The sequence below is a fragment of the Ochlerotatus camptorhynchus genome, unplaced genomic scaffold (genome assembly GCF_037179485.1).
Source record: "Ochlerotatus camptorhynchus isolate MF236.1 unplaced genomic scaffold, CSIRO-AGI_Acam_v1.1 ptg000550l, whole genome shotgun sequence".
Taxonomy (NCBI): domain Eukaryota; kingdom Metazoa; phylum Arthropoda; class Insecta; order Diptera; family Culicidae; genus Ochlerotatus; species Ochlerotatus camptorhynchus.
In genome coordinates this window covers 3,906,286-3,922,592 of record NW_027041033.1, presented here as the reverse complement: position 1 = coordinate 3,922,592, position 16,307 = coordinate 3,906,286, and the positions used below count along the sequence as shown (strand labels likewise).

General features: G+C 38.7%; 1 protein-coding gene across 5 annotated transcripts in view; it reads left to right on the top strand.

Annotated features, from left to right (window-relative positions):
• Adar (Adenosine deaminase acting on RNA) overlaps window positions 1–16,307 on the top strand; it is a 164,025-nt gene that overhangs the window by 133,747 nt on the left and 13,971 nt on the right. For all 5 annotated transcript variants that reach the window (XR_010518721.1, XR_010518722.1, XM_065236399.1 and 2 more), the window contains 2 exons: window positions 14,599–15,037; window positions 15,106–15,217. Coding sequence is in view for 3 of the 5 variants with exons in the window: in XM_065236399.1 (XP_065092471.1) it covers window positions 14,599–15,037; window positions 15,106–15,217 (551 nt within the window). In the remaining 2 variants the exon portion in view is untranslated. The remainder of the gene's footprint in view (window positions 1–14,598; window positions 15,038–15,105; window positions 15,218–16,307) is intronic.

Sequence of the window (16,307 nt, the reverse complement as noted above, 5' to 3'; positions counted from 1 at the left end):
ATAGATGGTAACCACTACGCCGGGGTCGCCCCCATTCCTAGATGTTCATAGAACTTACATAACTCCCATAGAACTTGCGATATGTTCAAAGAGCTTCCGAGCAGTTCTTTCGACTACTGAGATGTTCATAGAACTTCCAAAACTCTCATAGAACTTCCGAGATGTTCATAGATCTTCCGAGCAGTTCATAGCGCTTTTGAACAGTTCATTGAACTTCCGAGGTGTTCATAGAAACTTCCAAGTTGTCGATAGAACTTTCGAGCAGCTCATAGAACTTCCGAGTAGTTCATTGAACTTCCGAAATGTCCCTAGAACTTCCGTGCAGTTCACAGGACTTTCGAGAAATTCATAGAACTTTTGAGATGTTTATGGATCTCCCGAGATGTTCATAGAACATTCGAGGGGTTCACAGAAACTCCGACCAGTACACAGAACTTCCGAGATGTTGATAGAATTTCCGAGGTGCTCATAGAACTTCAGAGATTTTCATAGAACTTCCGAGATGTTCAAAGAATATCCGAGCAGTCCATAGAACTTCCCAAACTCTCATAGAACTTCCGTGGTATTCATGGAACTTCAGAGATTCTCATGGAATTTCCGAGATGTCTATAGAACTTCCAAAACTCTCATAGAACTTCCGTAATGTTCATAAAACTTCCGAGATGATCATAGAACTTCCGAGCAGTTCATAGAACTTCCCAGCAGTTCATAGATCGTCTGAGAATTTAATTGGACTTCCGAGCAGTACATAGAATTTCTGAGATGCATATCTCGCGTTGAACTTCCGAGTGGTTCATATAGCTTCCGAGCAGTTAATAGAAGTTTCGAGATGTTCATAGAACTTCTGAAATGTCACTAGAACTTCCGATCAATTCATAGAATTTCTGTTCAGTTCACAGGACTTTCGAGAAATTCATAGAATTTTTGAGATGTTTATAGATCTCCCAAGATGTTCATAGAACATTCGAGCGGTTCACAGAAATTCCGACCAGTACGCAGAACTTCCGAGATGTTGATAGAACTTTCGAGGTATTTATAAAACTTCAGAGATACTCATAGAACTTCCGAGATGTTCATAGAATTTCCGAGCAGTCCCTAGAACTTCCCAAACTAATAAAACTTCCGAGCTGTTCATGGAACTTCCGAGATGTCTATAGAACTTCCAAAACTTTCATAGAACTTCCGTAATGTTCAAAGAACTGCCGAGATGATCATAGAACTTCCCAGCAGCTCATAGATCTTCTGAGAATTTGATAGAACCTACGAGCAGTACATAGAATTTCTGAGATTTATTATTATTATTGTCTTTACTAAAAAGCACATCTTGCATTGAACTTCCGAGCGGTTCATAGAACTTTCGAGATGTTCATAGAACTTCTGAAATTTCCCTAGAACTTCCGATCAATTCATAGATATTCTGTGTAATTCACAGGGCTTTCGATAAATTCATAGAATTTTCGAGATGTTTATAGAACCTCCGAGATGTTAATAGAACTTCCTAGCAGTACACAGAACTTTCGAGATGTTGATAGAACTTCCGAGATGTTCATAGAACTTCAGAGATTCTCATAGAATTTCCGAGAAGTCTATAGAACTCCGAGAAGTTTATAGAACTTCCAAAACTCTCATAGAACTTCAGAGATGTTCATAGAATCTCCGAGATGTTGATAGAACTTGCGAGTTGTTCATAGAACTTCAGATAGTCTAATAAAACTTTCGAGATGTTCATAGAACTTTCGAGGAGTTTAAAGAAATTCCAAAACTCTCATAGAACTTCCGTGATGTGCATGGAACTTCCGAGATGATCATAGAACTTCCGAGCAGTTAATAAAACTTCTCATCAGTTGAAGGATCTTCTAGGATTTAATAGAACTTCCGAGGTGTATTATTATTATTATCTTTACTAAAAAGCATATCTCACACAGAACTTCCGTGCAGTTCACAGGGCTTTCGATAATTTCATAGAAGTTTTGAGATGTTTATAGAACTTCCGAGCTGTTCATAGAGTTCTAGCAGTACACAGAACTTCCGAGATGTTGATAGAATTTCCGAGGTGCTCATAGAACTTCAGAGATTTTCATAGAACTTCCGAGATGTTCAAAGAATATCCGAGCAGTCCATAGAACTTCCCAAACTCTCATAGAACTTCCGTGGTATTCATGGAACTTCAGAGATTCTCATGGAATTTCCGAGATGTCTATAGAACTTCCAAAACTCTCATAGAACTTCCGTAATGTTCATAAAACTTCCGAGATGATCATAGAACTTCCGAGCAGTTCATAGAACTTCCCAGCAGTTCATAGATCGTCTGAGAATTTAATTGGACTTCCGAGCAGTACATAGAATTTCTGAGATGCATATCTCGCGTTGAACTTCCGAGTGGTTCATATAGCTTCCGAGCAGTTAATAGAAGTTTCGAGATGTTCATAGAACTTCTGAAATGTCACTAGAACTTCCGATCAATTCATAGAATTTCTGTTCAGTTCACAGGACTTTCGAGAAATTCATAGAATTTTTGAGATGTTTATAGATCTCCCAAGATGTTCATAGAACATTCGAGCGGTTCACAGAAATTCCGACCAGTACGCAGAACTTCCGAGATGTTGATAGAACTTTCGAGGTATTTATAAAACTTCAGAGATACTCATAGAACTTCCGAGATGTTCATAGAATTTCCGAGCAGTCCCTAGAACTTCCCAAACTAATAAAACTTCCGAGCTGTTCATGGAACTTCCGAGATGTCTATAGAACTTCCAAAACTTTCATAGAACTTCCGTAATGTTCAAAGAACTTCCGAGATGATCATAGAACTTCCCAGCAGCTCATAGATCTTCTGAGAATTTGATAGAACCTACGAGCAGTACATAGAATTTCTGAGATTTATTATTATTATTGTCTTTACTAAAAAGCACATCTTGCATTGAACTTCCGAGCGGTTCATAGAACTTTCGAGATGTTCATAGAACTTCTGAAATTTCCCTAGAACTTCCGATCAATTCATAGATATTCTGTGTAATTCACAGGGCTTTCGATAAATTCATAGAATTTTCGAGATGTTTATAGAACCTCCGAGATGTTAATAGAACTTCCTAGCAGTACACAGAACTTTCGAGATGTTGATAGAACTTCCGAGATGTTCATAGAACTTCAGAGATTCTCATAGAATTTCCGAGAAGTCTATAGAACTCCGAGAAGTTTATAGAACTTCCAAAACTCTCCGAGATGTTGATAGAACTTGCGAGTTGTTCATAGAACTTCAGATAGTCTAATAAAACTTTCGAGATGTTCATAGAACTTTCGAGGAGTTTAAAGAAATTCCAAAACTCTCATAGAACTTCCGTGATGTGCATGGAACTTCCGAGATGATCATAGAACTTCCGAGCAGTTAATAAAACTTCTCATCAGTTGAAGGATCTTCTAGGATTTAATAGAACTTCCGAGGTGTATTATTATTATTATCTTTACTAAAAAGCATATCTCACACAGAACTTCCGTGCAGTTCACAGGGCTTTCGATAATTTCATAGAAGTTTTGAGATGTTTATAGAACTTCCGAGCTGTTCATAGAGTTCTAGCAGTACACAGAACTTCCGAGATGTTGATAGAACTTCCGAGGTGTTCATAGAACTTCAGAGATTCTCATAGAACTTCAGAGACTTTTCATAGAATTTCCGAGAAGTCTATAGATCTCCGAGAAGTTTATAGAACTTCCAAAACTCTCATAGAACTTCAGAGATGTTCATAGAATCTCCAAGATGTTGATAGAACTTGCGAGGTGTTCATAGAACTTCCAAAACACTCATAGAACTTCCGTGATGTGCATGGAACTTCCGAGATGATCATATGACTTCCGAGCAGTTAATAGAACTTCTCATAAGTCGAAGGATCTTCTGAGAATTTGATAGAACTTCCGAGCAGTACATAGTGCTTCTGAACAGTTCATAGAACTTCCGAGATGTTCATTCAACTTCCGAGGAGTGCATGGAACATTCGAGATGTTAATAGAACTTCCGAGATGTTCATAGAACTTCCGTCGTTTATTACGTGACTTTTTCAAACCGAGAGAAAGCAGAAAGAGCCGTACTCTAGAACAGAGAGAATAGTTGTTTTATAAAGCGTTATGAGGTCCACACCGTCATCTGCAAGTTGTCTTAGCGTGCATTGTTCTGCCAAACAGTTGCCGATATCTTTGACATTAAAGTTATAAAGAAGAGGGCTGAGACATGAGCCTTGGGGCAGGCCCATGTAACGAATTCTGGAAGTTGTCAGTTGTCCAAGGGAAAAGTTCATTTGCTTTTTTGACAACAAATTGTACAAGAAATTATTTAAAATTCCAGAAAGCTGACAAAATCGAAAATTGGTTTGCATCCTGGACGGCTGATGCAGCCTTTACCATTTGTGCATATGACTGCTTGGAGCGTCCAGAGATTGAACGCTGCACTTGATCGGAGTGCTGTTTGTACATCGGGCACTCCTGCAAGGGGTGAGGATTCTCGCCACAGTATGCGCATTTTACTGATTCTTTGTGGCAAGAATCCTCTTTGTGGTTGTCACCACATTTGCCACAACGAGTTTTGTTGCTGCAATGACTGGCCGAGTGTTTCAGCCTTTTGCAGTTGGTACAATTGTATACCCTCTGTACAAACAACCGCACCAGAAAAAACACCATCAATTTAAACATAGTTTGGGAGCACTGAACCTGCGAATGTCACCCAAAACGAGTCTGAATGCCGATAAACTTTTTTACCGTCTAGCAAAGATGCTGAATGCAGCTGCCTGACATCCAGTATCTTCACAAACGCGGTAGCGAATGTCGAGTTTTTAAAACTTCCCGAGGCACGTTTTAAGTCCTCGCAGTCAGACTCACGTCGGAGAGCACGCCTTCTATCTCCACATCTCGAGAAGGGATGTAGATGTTATACTCAACACTAAAAGGCTCGTGTTCAGCAATTTTATTTGCCACAGTCGGTGCTTCTACACGCAGTTTGTTGAATCTTTCCTTGTGTACCAAGATTCCCGGATTCATACGCAGCAAATCTCTCAAAAGACAACCCATGGTCCTTTCGAAGACGGTTGGTAGTATCTGGTTCGCGCAACGTAGGCATCCGAAGACGCCATAAGTTTTGCGCAAAAGCGGTGCACAACCGCCTAAAAAACTTAAAAATAACCTTCACCAATTAATTTACTTAACTACTAGTTGTTAATATTTGGTTGCCCGGTGTGCGAGCAACCGTACAAAACAAAACAAAATAATTATAAAAAAAATATATAAAAAAAAACAAAATTAACTTTTTACTAGATGCAAAAATGCCCCACCCTATTAGGGAGAGCACACTGCCACAAGGCTAACTTTGCTGTAGACCTTTTTGACGTTTAATAGTATTTCTCTATCTAGCACACTTGGATGAATGGACGGTTTGTTTTCCCACTAATCTGTTTCTCTCTTGCTCGCACTCATTCGATTTAAATGGTACAGTAGTGTGCGTCGATTAAACGTCAAAAATCTTTATACAATAGCAAGGCAATCGAAAAAACCAGAGACGATGTTAAATAAGAGACGCGCGAAGACTGAAGCCAGAAGTTCCAATCGAACCGTCAAACGCGGTTCCAATCGAGCAATGTAAATAAATGAAGAAAAGCATGGGAAGTATTGAGATTGGTTGTATTTGATTTTTGAGGTTGGTTGTCTTGATTAAAGAGATTTTCAGCCAGACGCTGGTTAACTGTTGCGATTTAAATAATTATATTTGCGTATGAAAAGTGAAATTGGACAGGGAATATTATTGTTATTCACCAGATGTATTCTCGTTATGTTCTCACGAAATATTTGCTCCAGCACAACGAAATACATCTACACAGGCTCTGTAAGAAAGATCAAGACGTTTCCGGTGTAATTTTTCAAGATAGAAAAATTTGTGAAAGACTTCAAAAGAGAGATTTTTCTCATACATGATAGGAAGCTACAATCGCAGATTGAATAATTTTGTGAAACGCTCTGTAAAATATACCACAATTTGGTTTCACTCAGAGTTGTCATAAATTGAGTCTTCAAATACTTCCATTGAATAGCGATACTACCGATACGGTTAAAAAAGTATTCAGTTTACCGGGATGCTGAAGCAGACGACAGTCGCTTAAATTAAAAGTCACTTGAAGTAAACACAAATTTGAAAAAGAAATTAGTTGGCCGTGCAACCAGATTTACTTTTATTATCTCCGCGCGTCTCTTATATAACATCGTCTCTGGAAAAATATATCCTATTATACTTATGCCGGTTGAGTCAATAACGGCATTGCTGCTGCTTGCTTGCAGCTTCAGGGGGCGATACAATGGAGACGTCGATAACGGCGATACAATGGAGACGTCGTGATCATTGTGATCTTTCACCGGGATCGGTAGAGATGGACACTCGAAATAAACGGGCTCGCCGAATTTTGGTGCTTCCGAGACACGCACGCTTATCACCTGGACACTGTACTGTGCACTATGGTCGAAAACGCAAAATTTCACGACAAAAATCGATATCTCGAAAAATATGTACCCTAGGGTTTTGATGTCTTAAGAAGAGTTTGTCTTCAAGATAAGATTCCTTTTGGCGTAGGTATTGACTAGGGTGGTCCTCTTTTTTCAAAATAAAAAATCGTATTCCCGGTCTGGTCTAGGAATTTTTCGGGTTGGAAAATTTCTCGACTTCCCTGGGCATAGAAGTATGATTGGACTTGCCACACAATTATACCAATGCAAAAATGGTACAGGCATCGAAAGCTCTCAATTAATAACTGTGGAAGTGCATCTAGAACACTAAGTTGAGAGCACGCAATAAGCTAATATGCGATATGCAATTAGCTTGAAATGCGAAGAAGAAGAAGATGTTATCAGGACGATATTTATCCTTCGTTTTCATGACCTTAACGATAAAAAAGAAACTCCACAGCTTTTTCAAATATTTATAAGATTGATTAATTTGAAGTTCAACAGCTGCATTAATCGCAAGTCAGTCCCATCTGTAAAAAACTGGAAATGAGAAAACGGCGTTCAAAGATTTTACAAGTTTTCTGATTTGACACTTATTTTTGAGGGATAAATTTAAAAATAACCGTAAAATGTGATAGAATGCATCTATGTTAACCATAAAATATTGAAACAATATCGTGAAATTTTTATTTTATGGCCCGAATCTGAGTGGGACTGACTTGCGATTACATTTAACGTCAATTAGAAAAATAACCGCAAGTCAGTCACAATTCCATGACGATGCTGCATTAGTTTAGTACAGTATTGAACAGTAGAAAGATACCATGGTCCCATAGAACGTTATTGAATGTTTCTGGGTTTGTTTTGCTGGTTCCAGAGCAATGGCCGGAACGTATTCCGGTGAGTATGGGTCTTCATCAGACCAGAGCTTTTCATAAACGTGCCAAACCCACCATGCGATAAATCAATTCGTTATTCACATAATTCACATGAGAATTCAAAAATAAGATCGATAAGAGTCATGTTGGCACCATGTTGGCCAAATCCGGACATGTTCCGGGTATCCCGGGGAAGTGGTAAATCCTTTTTAAATCAAAATCCATCAAGCGATACATCAAATCACATGAGAATTCAAAGCCATCCATTGGCAGTCAAACTGAGTATCGTAAGAACTATATTGGCCACATCAGGACATGTTTCAGATACCCTAGGGGAAGTGGACAAAATCCCAAGTAACCAAAAGTTCTGATAAAAGGCTATTTGTGGCTTAAGCAGCTTGGTTGGTGTTGGTCTATAGAATTCTAAGCAGCCTCATTTTTAAGTCGCTATAAGAACTTGAAAGTTCCGGTATCATAATTGAAGAGCATTCTAAGCAGCTTCTGGCGGAACTTGAACGGAACTTTTAGAAAATATTAAAAAGGTTTTTGTCCTCTACACCAATTCTATATTTAGTTCGCACTTTTATGAAATTTATTTCTTAAGGCAGGTATTAATTTGTATTGATTTATCAGCATTAGTAGTAGAAAATTGGAGCTGTTTGAAGAATTAAAACCCAGTCCTTCTGCGTAAGAGTTCCAGCACGAACCGCTGCGTCATCTGAGATATAATAAAGTGAGCTGTTGTCCCGCCTACTGTTGGAGTTTTCAGTCCAGCTGACTGACTTGAATACGAAGCACAACACCTTGATGAATTTTAAATTGGTGTTTGTCCGCATGGTATTCCAACACATTTGTGGCACAGTGGTTAGCGTTCGTAGATCGCATGCCGAAAACACGGGTTTGAATCCAGGAAATTACTTTTTATTTTTTTTATGTTTGGATAGAATGTTGATGCACTGCATAAATATAAGAATTATGATTTATTCGGGCCACTGATCATTTCATAATTACGTACATTAAATTTTCTTACTAATAAAGATTTGTGCGGATTGCTTCATGTGGCTTGAAAGTTCTGTCGGAACTTTATTTGAACTTTATGGAACTTGAAAGTTCTGTCGGAACTTTATACGAACTTTATGGAACTTGAAAGTTCTGTCGGAACTTTATTTGAACTTTACGGAACTTGGAAGTGATTTTAATCGTTGAATGCGGAACTTTTGGTTACTTGGGATTCGTCTTGAGACAAATCTCATGATGCGATGTGTTGTCTAACATTTCTAGCATATTTTTTTTTCTAATGGGACTGACTTGCGGTTACTTTTCGGTGTGGGACAATTTGACTTGGTATTGTTTTTCATTTTTCTTGAACAAACCACCTTTTTCAATAGCACATCTCAAAAAACATAGAAAGATAAACTGAATAATGATGCCAACACAAAATTGATTAAAATGCAGATGGGACTGACTTGCGATTACCGGCAGAAAAATACTTGAAACATCCATTAGAACTTCACATAACTTTCATGTGATCTCATAATTGGGAATTGCCCTATGCCCTTATGTGATTTATCAAATAGAATTCATGTGATCATATGAATGTTATGTGAATTTCAGATAAAATAATTAATTTTATTATTGGAAAAATATCATGTGCGTTCGCAATGGAAACTATATGAAATTTTTTTTCGGTGGAACATCGAAGGCGATGAAAACAAGAAACAACAACTCAAGGAAACCCTATCCTCACCACAATTCCAATGAGCGCTGTCCATGTTTTCCAATGCCCTGCAATAGGGACAGCTGGGACCGGACGTATCGCAATTTCAGTGGCAGCAGCCAACAAGGGCGACAGTTTATCAAAGCTTTGGAAAATTCCCACAAAAATAACAAGAGCAAATCAAGAGCAAATTTTCATTACGTCGAAAGTAACAAAGGTAAACAAAGTCTAGCTATCAGTGTCAATCGATGCTCCTGCTATAACACTATATACTGTCCGAATATAGGATCACATAAAAAATAAACATTCACATCAACATAAAAATCTGAAACAATTATATATTTAAACATCATCATGTGAATGTACACTACCCGTCATAAGTGACGACTCGCGTGGAAAAGTATTGCAACACTCATTTGAATATAGCGTCACCTGAAAAAGTTTAGCATCACCCAAGAAAAGTTTATATTTTCACTAAAAATTTTTTTTCTGTTAAATTATTGTGGTAAACATTCAGAAAGCTCTTAATTAGACTAGGAAAATTTTGCAGAAAGTGATGGCTCACGGTAGAGAAGTTAGATATCACTATGGATAGTACTGAATCATTTCGAGCTAGAAATCGTTTCAAATTTATTGATCCATAGTAGATAAGTTTGAAATCACTATGAAAAATAGTTAATCATTAAATATATTTTACCCGCCATAAGAATAATATCGCTCCACGGAGAATCAGACCTGAAAAGTTTAGAATCACATGAATTTGATGTGAATCAGACCTGAAAAGTTAAGCATTACATGAATTTGATGTGAATCAGACCTGAAAAGTTTGAAATCACATGAATTGAATGTGAATCGATCCTGAAAAGTTTGAAATCACTTAAATTTGATGTGAATCAGAGCTGAAAAGTTTGAAATCACTTGAATTGGATGTGAATCAGACCTGAAAAGTTTGAAATCACCTGAATTTGATGTGAAACAGACCTGAAAAGTTTGAAATCACCTGAATTTGATGTGAATCAGACCTGAAAAGTTTGAAATCACTTGAATTGGATGTGAATCAGACCTGAAAAGTTTGAAATCACTTGAATTTGATGTTAGTCAGACCTGAAAAGTTTGAAATCATTTGAATTTGATGTGAATCAGAGCTGAAAAGTTTGAAATCACTTGAGTTTGATGTGAATCAGACCTGAAAAATTTGAAATCACTTGAATTGGATGTGAATCAGACCTGAAAAGTTAAGAATTACATGAATTTGATGTGAATCAGACCTGAAAAGTTTGGAATCACTTGAATTTGATGTGAATCAGAGCTGAAAAGTTTGAAATCACTTGAATTGGATGTGAATCAGACCTGAAAAGTTTGAAATCACCTGAATTTGATGTGAATCAGAGCTGAAAAGTGTGAAATCACTTGAATTGGATGTGAATCAGACCTGAAAAGTTTGGAATCACTTGAATTTGATGTGAATCAAAGCTGAAAAGTTTGAAATCACTTGAATTTGATGTGAACCAGACCTGAAAATCTACTAGATCAATAAATTTGAAATCATTTCTAGCTCGAAATGATTCAGTACTATCCATAGTGATATCTTACTTCTCTACCGGGAGCCATAACTTTCTGCAACACTTTCATAGTCTAATTAAGAGCTTTCTGAATGTTTACCACAATAATTTAAGTGATACAGTGAATTTGTTCAAATTTTAGAGAAAATATAAACTTTTCTTGGGTGATGCTAAACTTTTTTGGGGGTGATGCAACATTCAAACGAGTGTTGCAATACTTTTCCACGCGAGTCATCACTTATGACGGGTAGTGTATGCATAATATGGGCCGCGGTTAATCGCTTACCGGCCTTATAATTGAATGAGGTAAAATTAAATTGCCCTGTAGGGTTGTTTTTGGTCTTTTTTTAACCAATTTTATTTTAGAGTATGCGTAGAAGTTTTGCTCATATTTGCTCCTTTTGGAGGAAAGTGTCCTGGAAAACTCGACTTTTGTTACACAAAAACTGGAATAACTTTCGAAAAACAACATCTATCAATCCCCACTTCTTCTCAAAAGATGCGTCCTCTCATGATCCTGAAGTTCTCTGAAGATGGCTCTCAGAATAAAACAGAAAGAAAAAAGTTAGAACAAAAAACAGTTTTTTTTAGAACCACCCTATCTGAATTTAGAAAAACGTACATAGAATTATCAGGCCTATTCTGCGTGGCGTGTGAGGTGAGGTGACACGCTCTCACTTGTGAAGTGACAATTGTCACCTCGGGTGAGGTGACTCTCCGTGCAAATCAAATGGAGAGTCACCTCACCCGAGGTGACAATTGTCACTTCACCATCACTTCACTGTCACTTCACCTCACAAGCCGCGCAGAATAGCCCTGTATGTGTTGATGAGAAAGAATTTTGATGTTTTCAGCAAAGTTGCTTCAAACTAAATTATCTTTGACTTTGTAGGAACATGTATTCCTCTAATACATATAAATAAAAAGTTACGATCTTTTATTTTGAAAAAAGAGGACCACCCTAGTCACTACCTACACCAAAAGGAAGATCTTATCTTGTAGACAAACTCTTCATAAGTCATCAAACCCCTAGAGTGCATATTTTTCGAGATATCGATTTTTGTCGTGAAATTTTCCGTTTTCGACCATAGTGCTGTGATGCGAAAGAAAAACCACTGTGATGGGTGGAAAAAATCACAAGTAAAAATGAATGTTGTGTGAGAGACCGGGACCGTGTTAACCGACTCAGCGCTCTATACGGAATCAACATTGAAAGTTTTGATATGAATGTTTATTTAGCACGCTCGATTTACGCCGTGAAGTATGAAATAGTTGATTTATGATGCATGATGGATGGTATGGTACTGGATAACTTCATTGACATTTCCGTACGTACTGTAACATTTGATAAAGAGTAGCAACTTGTTGAGATATTGTTAAAAATCTCACACTGCTTCAGTAATCCCAAACTCGGTCTACATATTCTAAACTCGGCCTAACGCATTGAAACGCAATTGAATTCACTTCGCCCTATCGGATGGAGATCAAAATTATTAATAATTATTAAATAAATTATGGGTGCCTACATTCATATCACGCCGTTCTTATTGACTTCGTTCGGTAGTTACTACTTACTAAAGTATCGTGCCCAATGCATAATTGACTTGTTAGCGCCGAAATCATGGATTTATTGGATGTTTTCCACTTGTTAGGCCCAATATGGGCGATTCGGTCCATAGAACTTTTTATGGCGGAATTTTTTGTTTGATTTATAAATAATTTTTGATGAAAAATATGCTATTTTCAAATGTAGATATCTTAAAAAGGAGCAAATGGATTTGAATGCTGTTGGTTGCATTTGAAAGATCGATTTATAAACGATTAAAAGCGCATATTTTTTAAGGTTTTCACTAGTGGGTTGTTCATAAACTACGTAGACCAATTATGTGGGGTTGTAGTTTTTTTTAGCATTTAAAGAATAAATTCAAAATGGTGTTCAAATTCAATATGGACGCCAAAATTTCTGAACAAGCCAAATGAAAACCCCTTACTTTCCCCTTTTTTTAATCTTTGAAGATATAATTATTTTAACGAATCAAAAATACCACAAAATAGAGCACCTTTGAAAACTGTTAGAGCCCCTAGTTACCGAGGGGTCCATAAATTTGCCGATCTCTCTTTCTAATTTCGCAACTAGAACTTCTAAAGGAGTTGGTTTTTGAGAAACTCGTGCAAACCTTTGACCGGTTTCAGCGAGAATTGCTCTTCTTATAAATCTCAAAACCAGAAGGTGACAGGAAAAATCCAATATTTCAGTGGCATTGATCATATTTAAAAACTCTATTTTAATGTTTGACCCTTTTTTTTACATTTCAAACTCCTCTCTATGTTTTGAACGGGCCTGTGTTTTTGTCGATCTGAAGCTACCTCACACAACACATCTTCATTACACACATATTCGTCTTAAAACTAAGTTTCAAATCATTTCGTTATGGATTTTACTTTTTCAATAATATTTTGCTTCAAACAGAAAAACGGAAAATTTTGCTCTTCTTTTTTTCTACTTTAGGTTTTAACAGTGGCGCCTCAACCTCAATCTACCTGCGCACCAGCTCTCAATCGATTTGAATATAAATATTGCTAGATAATCATATTTTTTTTTTAAGTTGGTGCACAGGTAAAAATTGCTACTGGTTTTTGTTTTGGTTTGTTTTTTGTTTCGTTAACCGTCCGACGAAGAACTAGCAACAAAATTTTCATTGATTTTTTCAAATAAATTTAAACTAACCTGCTAGAGAAATCAAACCCGAAAGGCAAAAACTCACTGCGCTGCGTGTGGCTTTTTTAATGCAGCTAGTTTTCAAATTTCGTAAAATTTATAAAAACAAATATTTCCGTTTGGAATCTTCAACTATAGATGGCGCGCCAATAATCCCGACAGAAGGAGCCAAAATGGGAAAAAGTATATAGAACGTTTTCTTGCCCCCACAACCCCCCCACTTCCGGTAGCATTACTAACTCAAAGCGCTTGTTTTTAGCAACTGTTGTAAATACAATAATAACATGTGTGTAGATGTGTACGATTAGATGAACGAACGAGCAACTCGTCGAATCTCGTTCTCCTAGTGCCTATAGCGGCTAGATCAATAATCTCGTCCTGTTGTACATATGCAAACTAGCACAGCTGCCTCTGTTGATGCGAATCTCCGTCCATGTTTCACACGCTTCGAATCAGAGCTTATTTCCTTCCACAAAGCTTCCGATCCCTTAGGGATTGTGTGAGCAGCGCAAGAGAAGGGTTCCCAGCAACAGGAATTCCGCCTACTATTTAGCTATCATGTTGCTTAGCATAACTCGTTCGGTGATTTCCCATGGGAGTTCGAATGCTAAGCGGCATATGGTCACACTTTGATAGAACTTGGAGAATTCGATCTCACCGTTCCATGCGAAGCATGTTTCGATGTTTGTCGATGTTATTTTTATGTGGAATTCCGCCCCTTTAAAGTTCGAAATCATTAATGTCAATATTTCTGTTCTTCTTTGTCAACGAGAATTTGAGCCGGCATTCAATGGGAACCGTAACGTATTCCACGGATCTGACATCTTTCAACCTGTTCTACTGCAGGAGGTTTCGAAACGTGTCTCAATTTGACCTCTCCAGACTAAAACACTTCTTTTCACCATTTTTCACCGTTTGGTTGATTTACTACCATCCATTGTTTTGGTTTTGTGTTCCGTTTTCCTAATTCGTATGTGTTTGTGCAAAATCAAAACAATAGTTTTCTAACATTTGTTTATATTTTTCCACCCCATTTCCGCTCTTTCTCTCTCTCTCTCTCTAACTAAAATCACGAAACCACTCGTCGCCACTGACTACTGTACCTAATTCCCCGGAATCTCGCTATAAAACCTACCACACTGATTGCGCAAATGTATCTAAACAAATTTCGAAAACCACCTTCCCGTGTTTTCTCTGTTTTCTATATTCCGTCCCCGCCGCCGCCCGTCTGCCTTTGCTGTGCTCCAGAGCTCAAAACGTCGGCGGTCAGCGCGTCGCGGAATGTGACACCCGGCCAACCGCCGAAGCCCCAGCCGGAGAAGGGACCGGTCATGTTGCTGCACGAGCTGTTCACCGATGCACACTTCGAATGCGTCTCGACCGATGGACTGCAGCACTCCAAGTTCACCGTGGTCGTGACGGTCGATAACCAACGGTTCGAGGGTACCGGCCCGTCGAAGAAGATGGCAAAGAATGCTGCGGCCAAGGCGGCCCTCGCGTCCATGTGCAACATCTCGTTCAGCCCGCTGCAGCAGGCCAAGTTTGGTGTGATGAACTCGTCCGTCGGTATGGGCGGCATGGGCATCTCAGGACCCGGCGGGGTCGGCATCAACGGAGATGCCACCGGGGGGTGCTACGATCAGAAGAACGTGGAACTGCCGCAGACGTTTGCCGACGCGGTTGGAAAGTAGGTGTTGCGTGGGATTGTCGATTTGAGGTGAGCCGGCACTTGTAAATTGTCTTTTTGTTTTCCAGACTGGTCATCGAAAAGTTCAACGAAGTGATGAAGGGCAACGACGTCTACTCGCGACGGAAGGTGCTGGCCGGAATCGTCATGACCCAGGGGTACGATGCCAAGACTGCTAAGGTGAGTGAAGTAAGCGGGAACATATATTTTGAAATATCGCATCGAAAACGACGCACTTCACTCATGTCGAAAGGGGAATCGCGTTGGGGTAGATGGGGCAAGGTGGCCACCTTAAGGTTAACATAATTTTTATATGTAATAAAGGATGACTAACAAAAAATTGGTATGCCCCTCGCGCGCCGCTAGCACGCCTCTAGTGTTGAGAATCGAAAATCTTTGACAGTGGTTTGTTTTCACTTCTGGTGCAAGTTTGATCAAAGTAGACGATTGCGTTCAGAAATAACGTCAAATGGAACTCGATAGAAGACAAAATATTGTGCACAAACACCTGGAAAATCCGGAGTGGTCCGGTTCCAAGCTGGCTAAAGTGCTGAAGATGCCGAATACAACAGTTTGTCGAGTGCTCAAAACCGACAAGGAAACCCTGAATTCCCACGCACATTAGATCCGGATCGGATGCGTTGAGGGCAAAGTGACAGCTAAATGTATTGTCTAACTGTTAAATTTACGTCAACGCAACGTGAACGGATCTAATGTGGGTGGTCCTTGAGTGTGGAAAGGAATCAGCGGATCTACGAAAAAACTGGAACCAGGGATCGTCAGCTGCGCAGCAAGGTGTTGAGGTCCGTTAAAGCCAACCTCGGTATTTCGATCCGAGATGTGGCCAGAAGGTACAATGCCAACTTTCAAACGTTGTGGAACATCCTTGCCACGGAAGGCTACAAGTCGTACAAAGCCAGTGTTGCGGCGAGCGAAAGCGAAAAGGGCGTTTTAGTCACCGGGTTCTCAGCAGCACAAACAACCTTTTATGGTGTAGTGCAGCTTTAAACTGCAATTGCATTTTATTAGGTTTTAGATATAGGTTAGGTTTTCAAACTTAAATGAAGTACTCATACTTTGCTTCTACGAGTAAAATGCTCTGCTCGCGAATTCTTATTTTTCACCGCCTTTTATGCACTGTAAATACATTTTTGGGATTAGATAGGAACAAATTCACTAGCAACAAATTCAATAGGATAAGAAAATATAGTGAATAGGTATACACGCTAACTTGAAAGTACTCATTAATGAGTAAAAAAAGACCCATTTT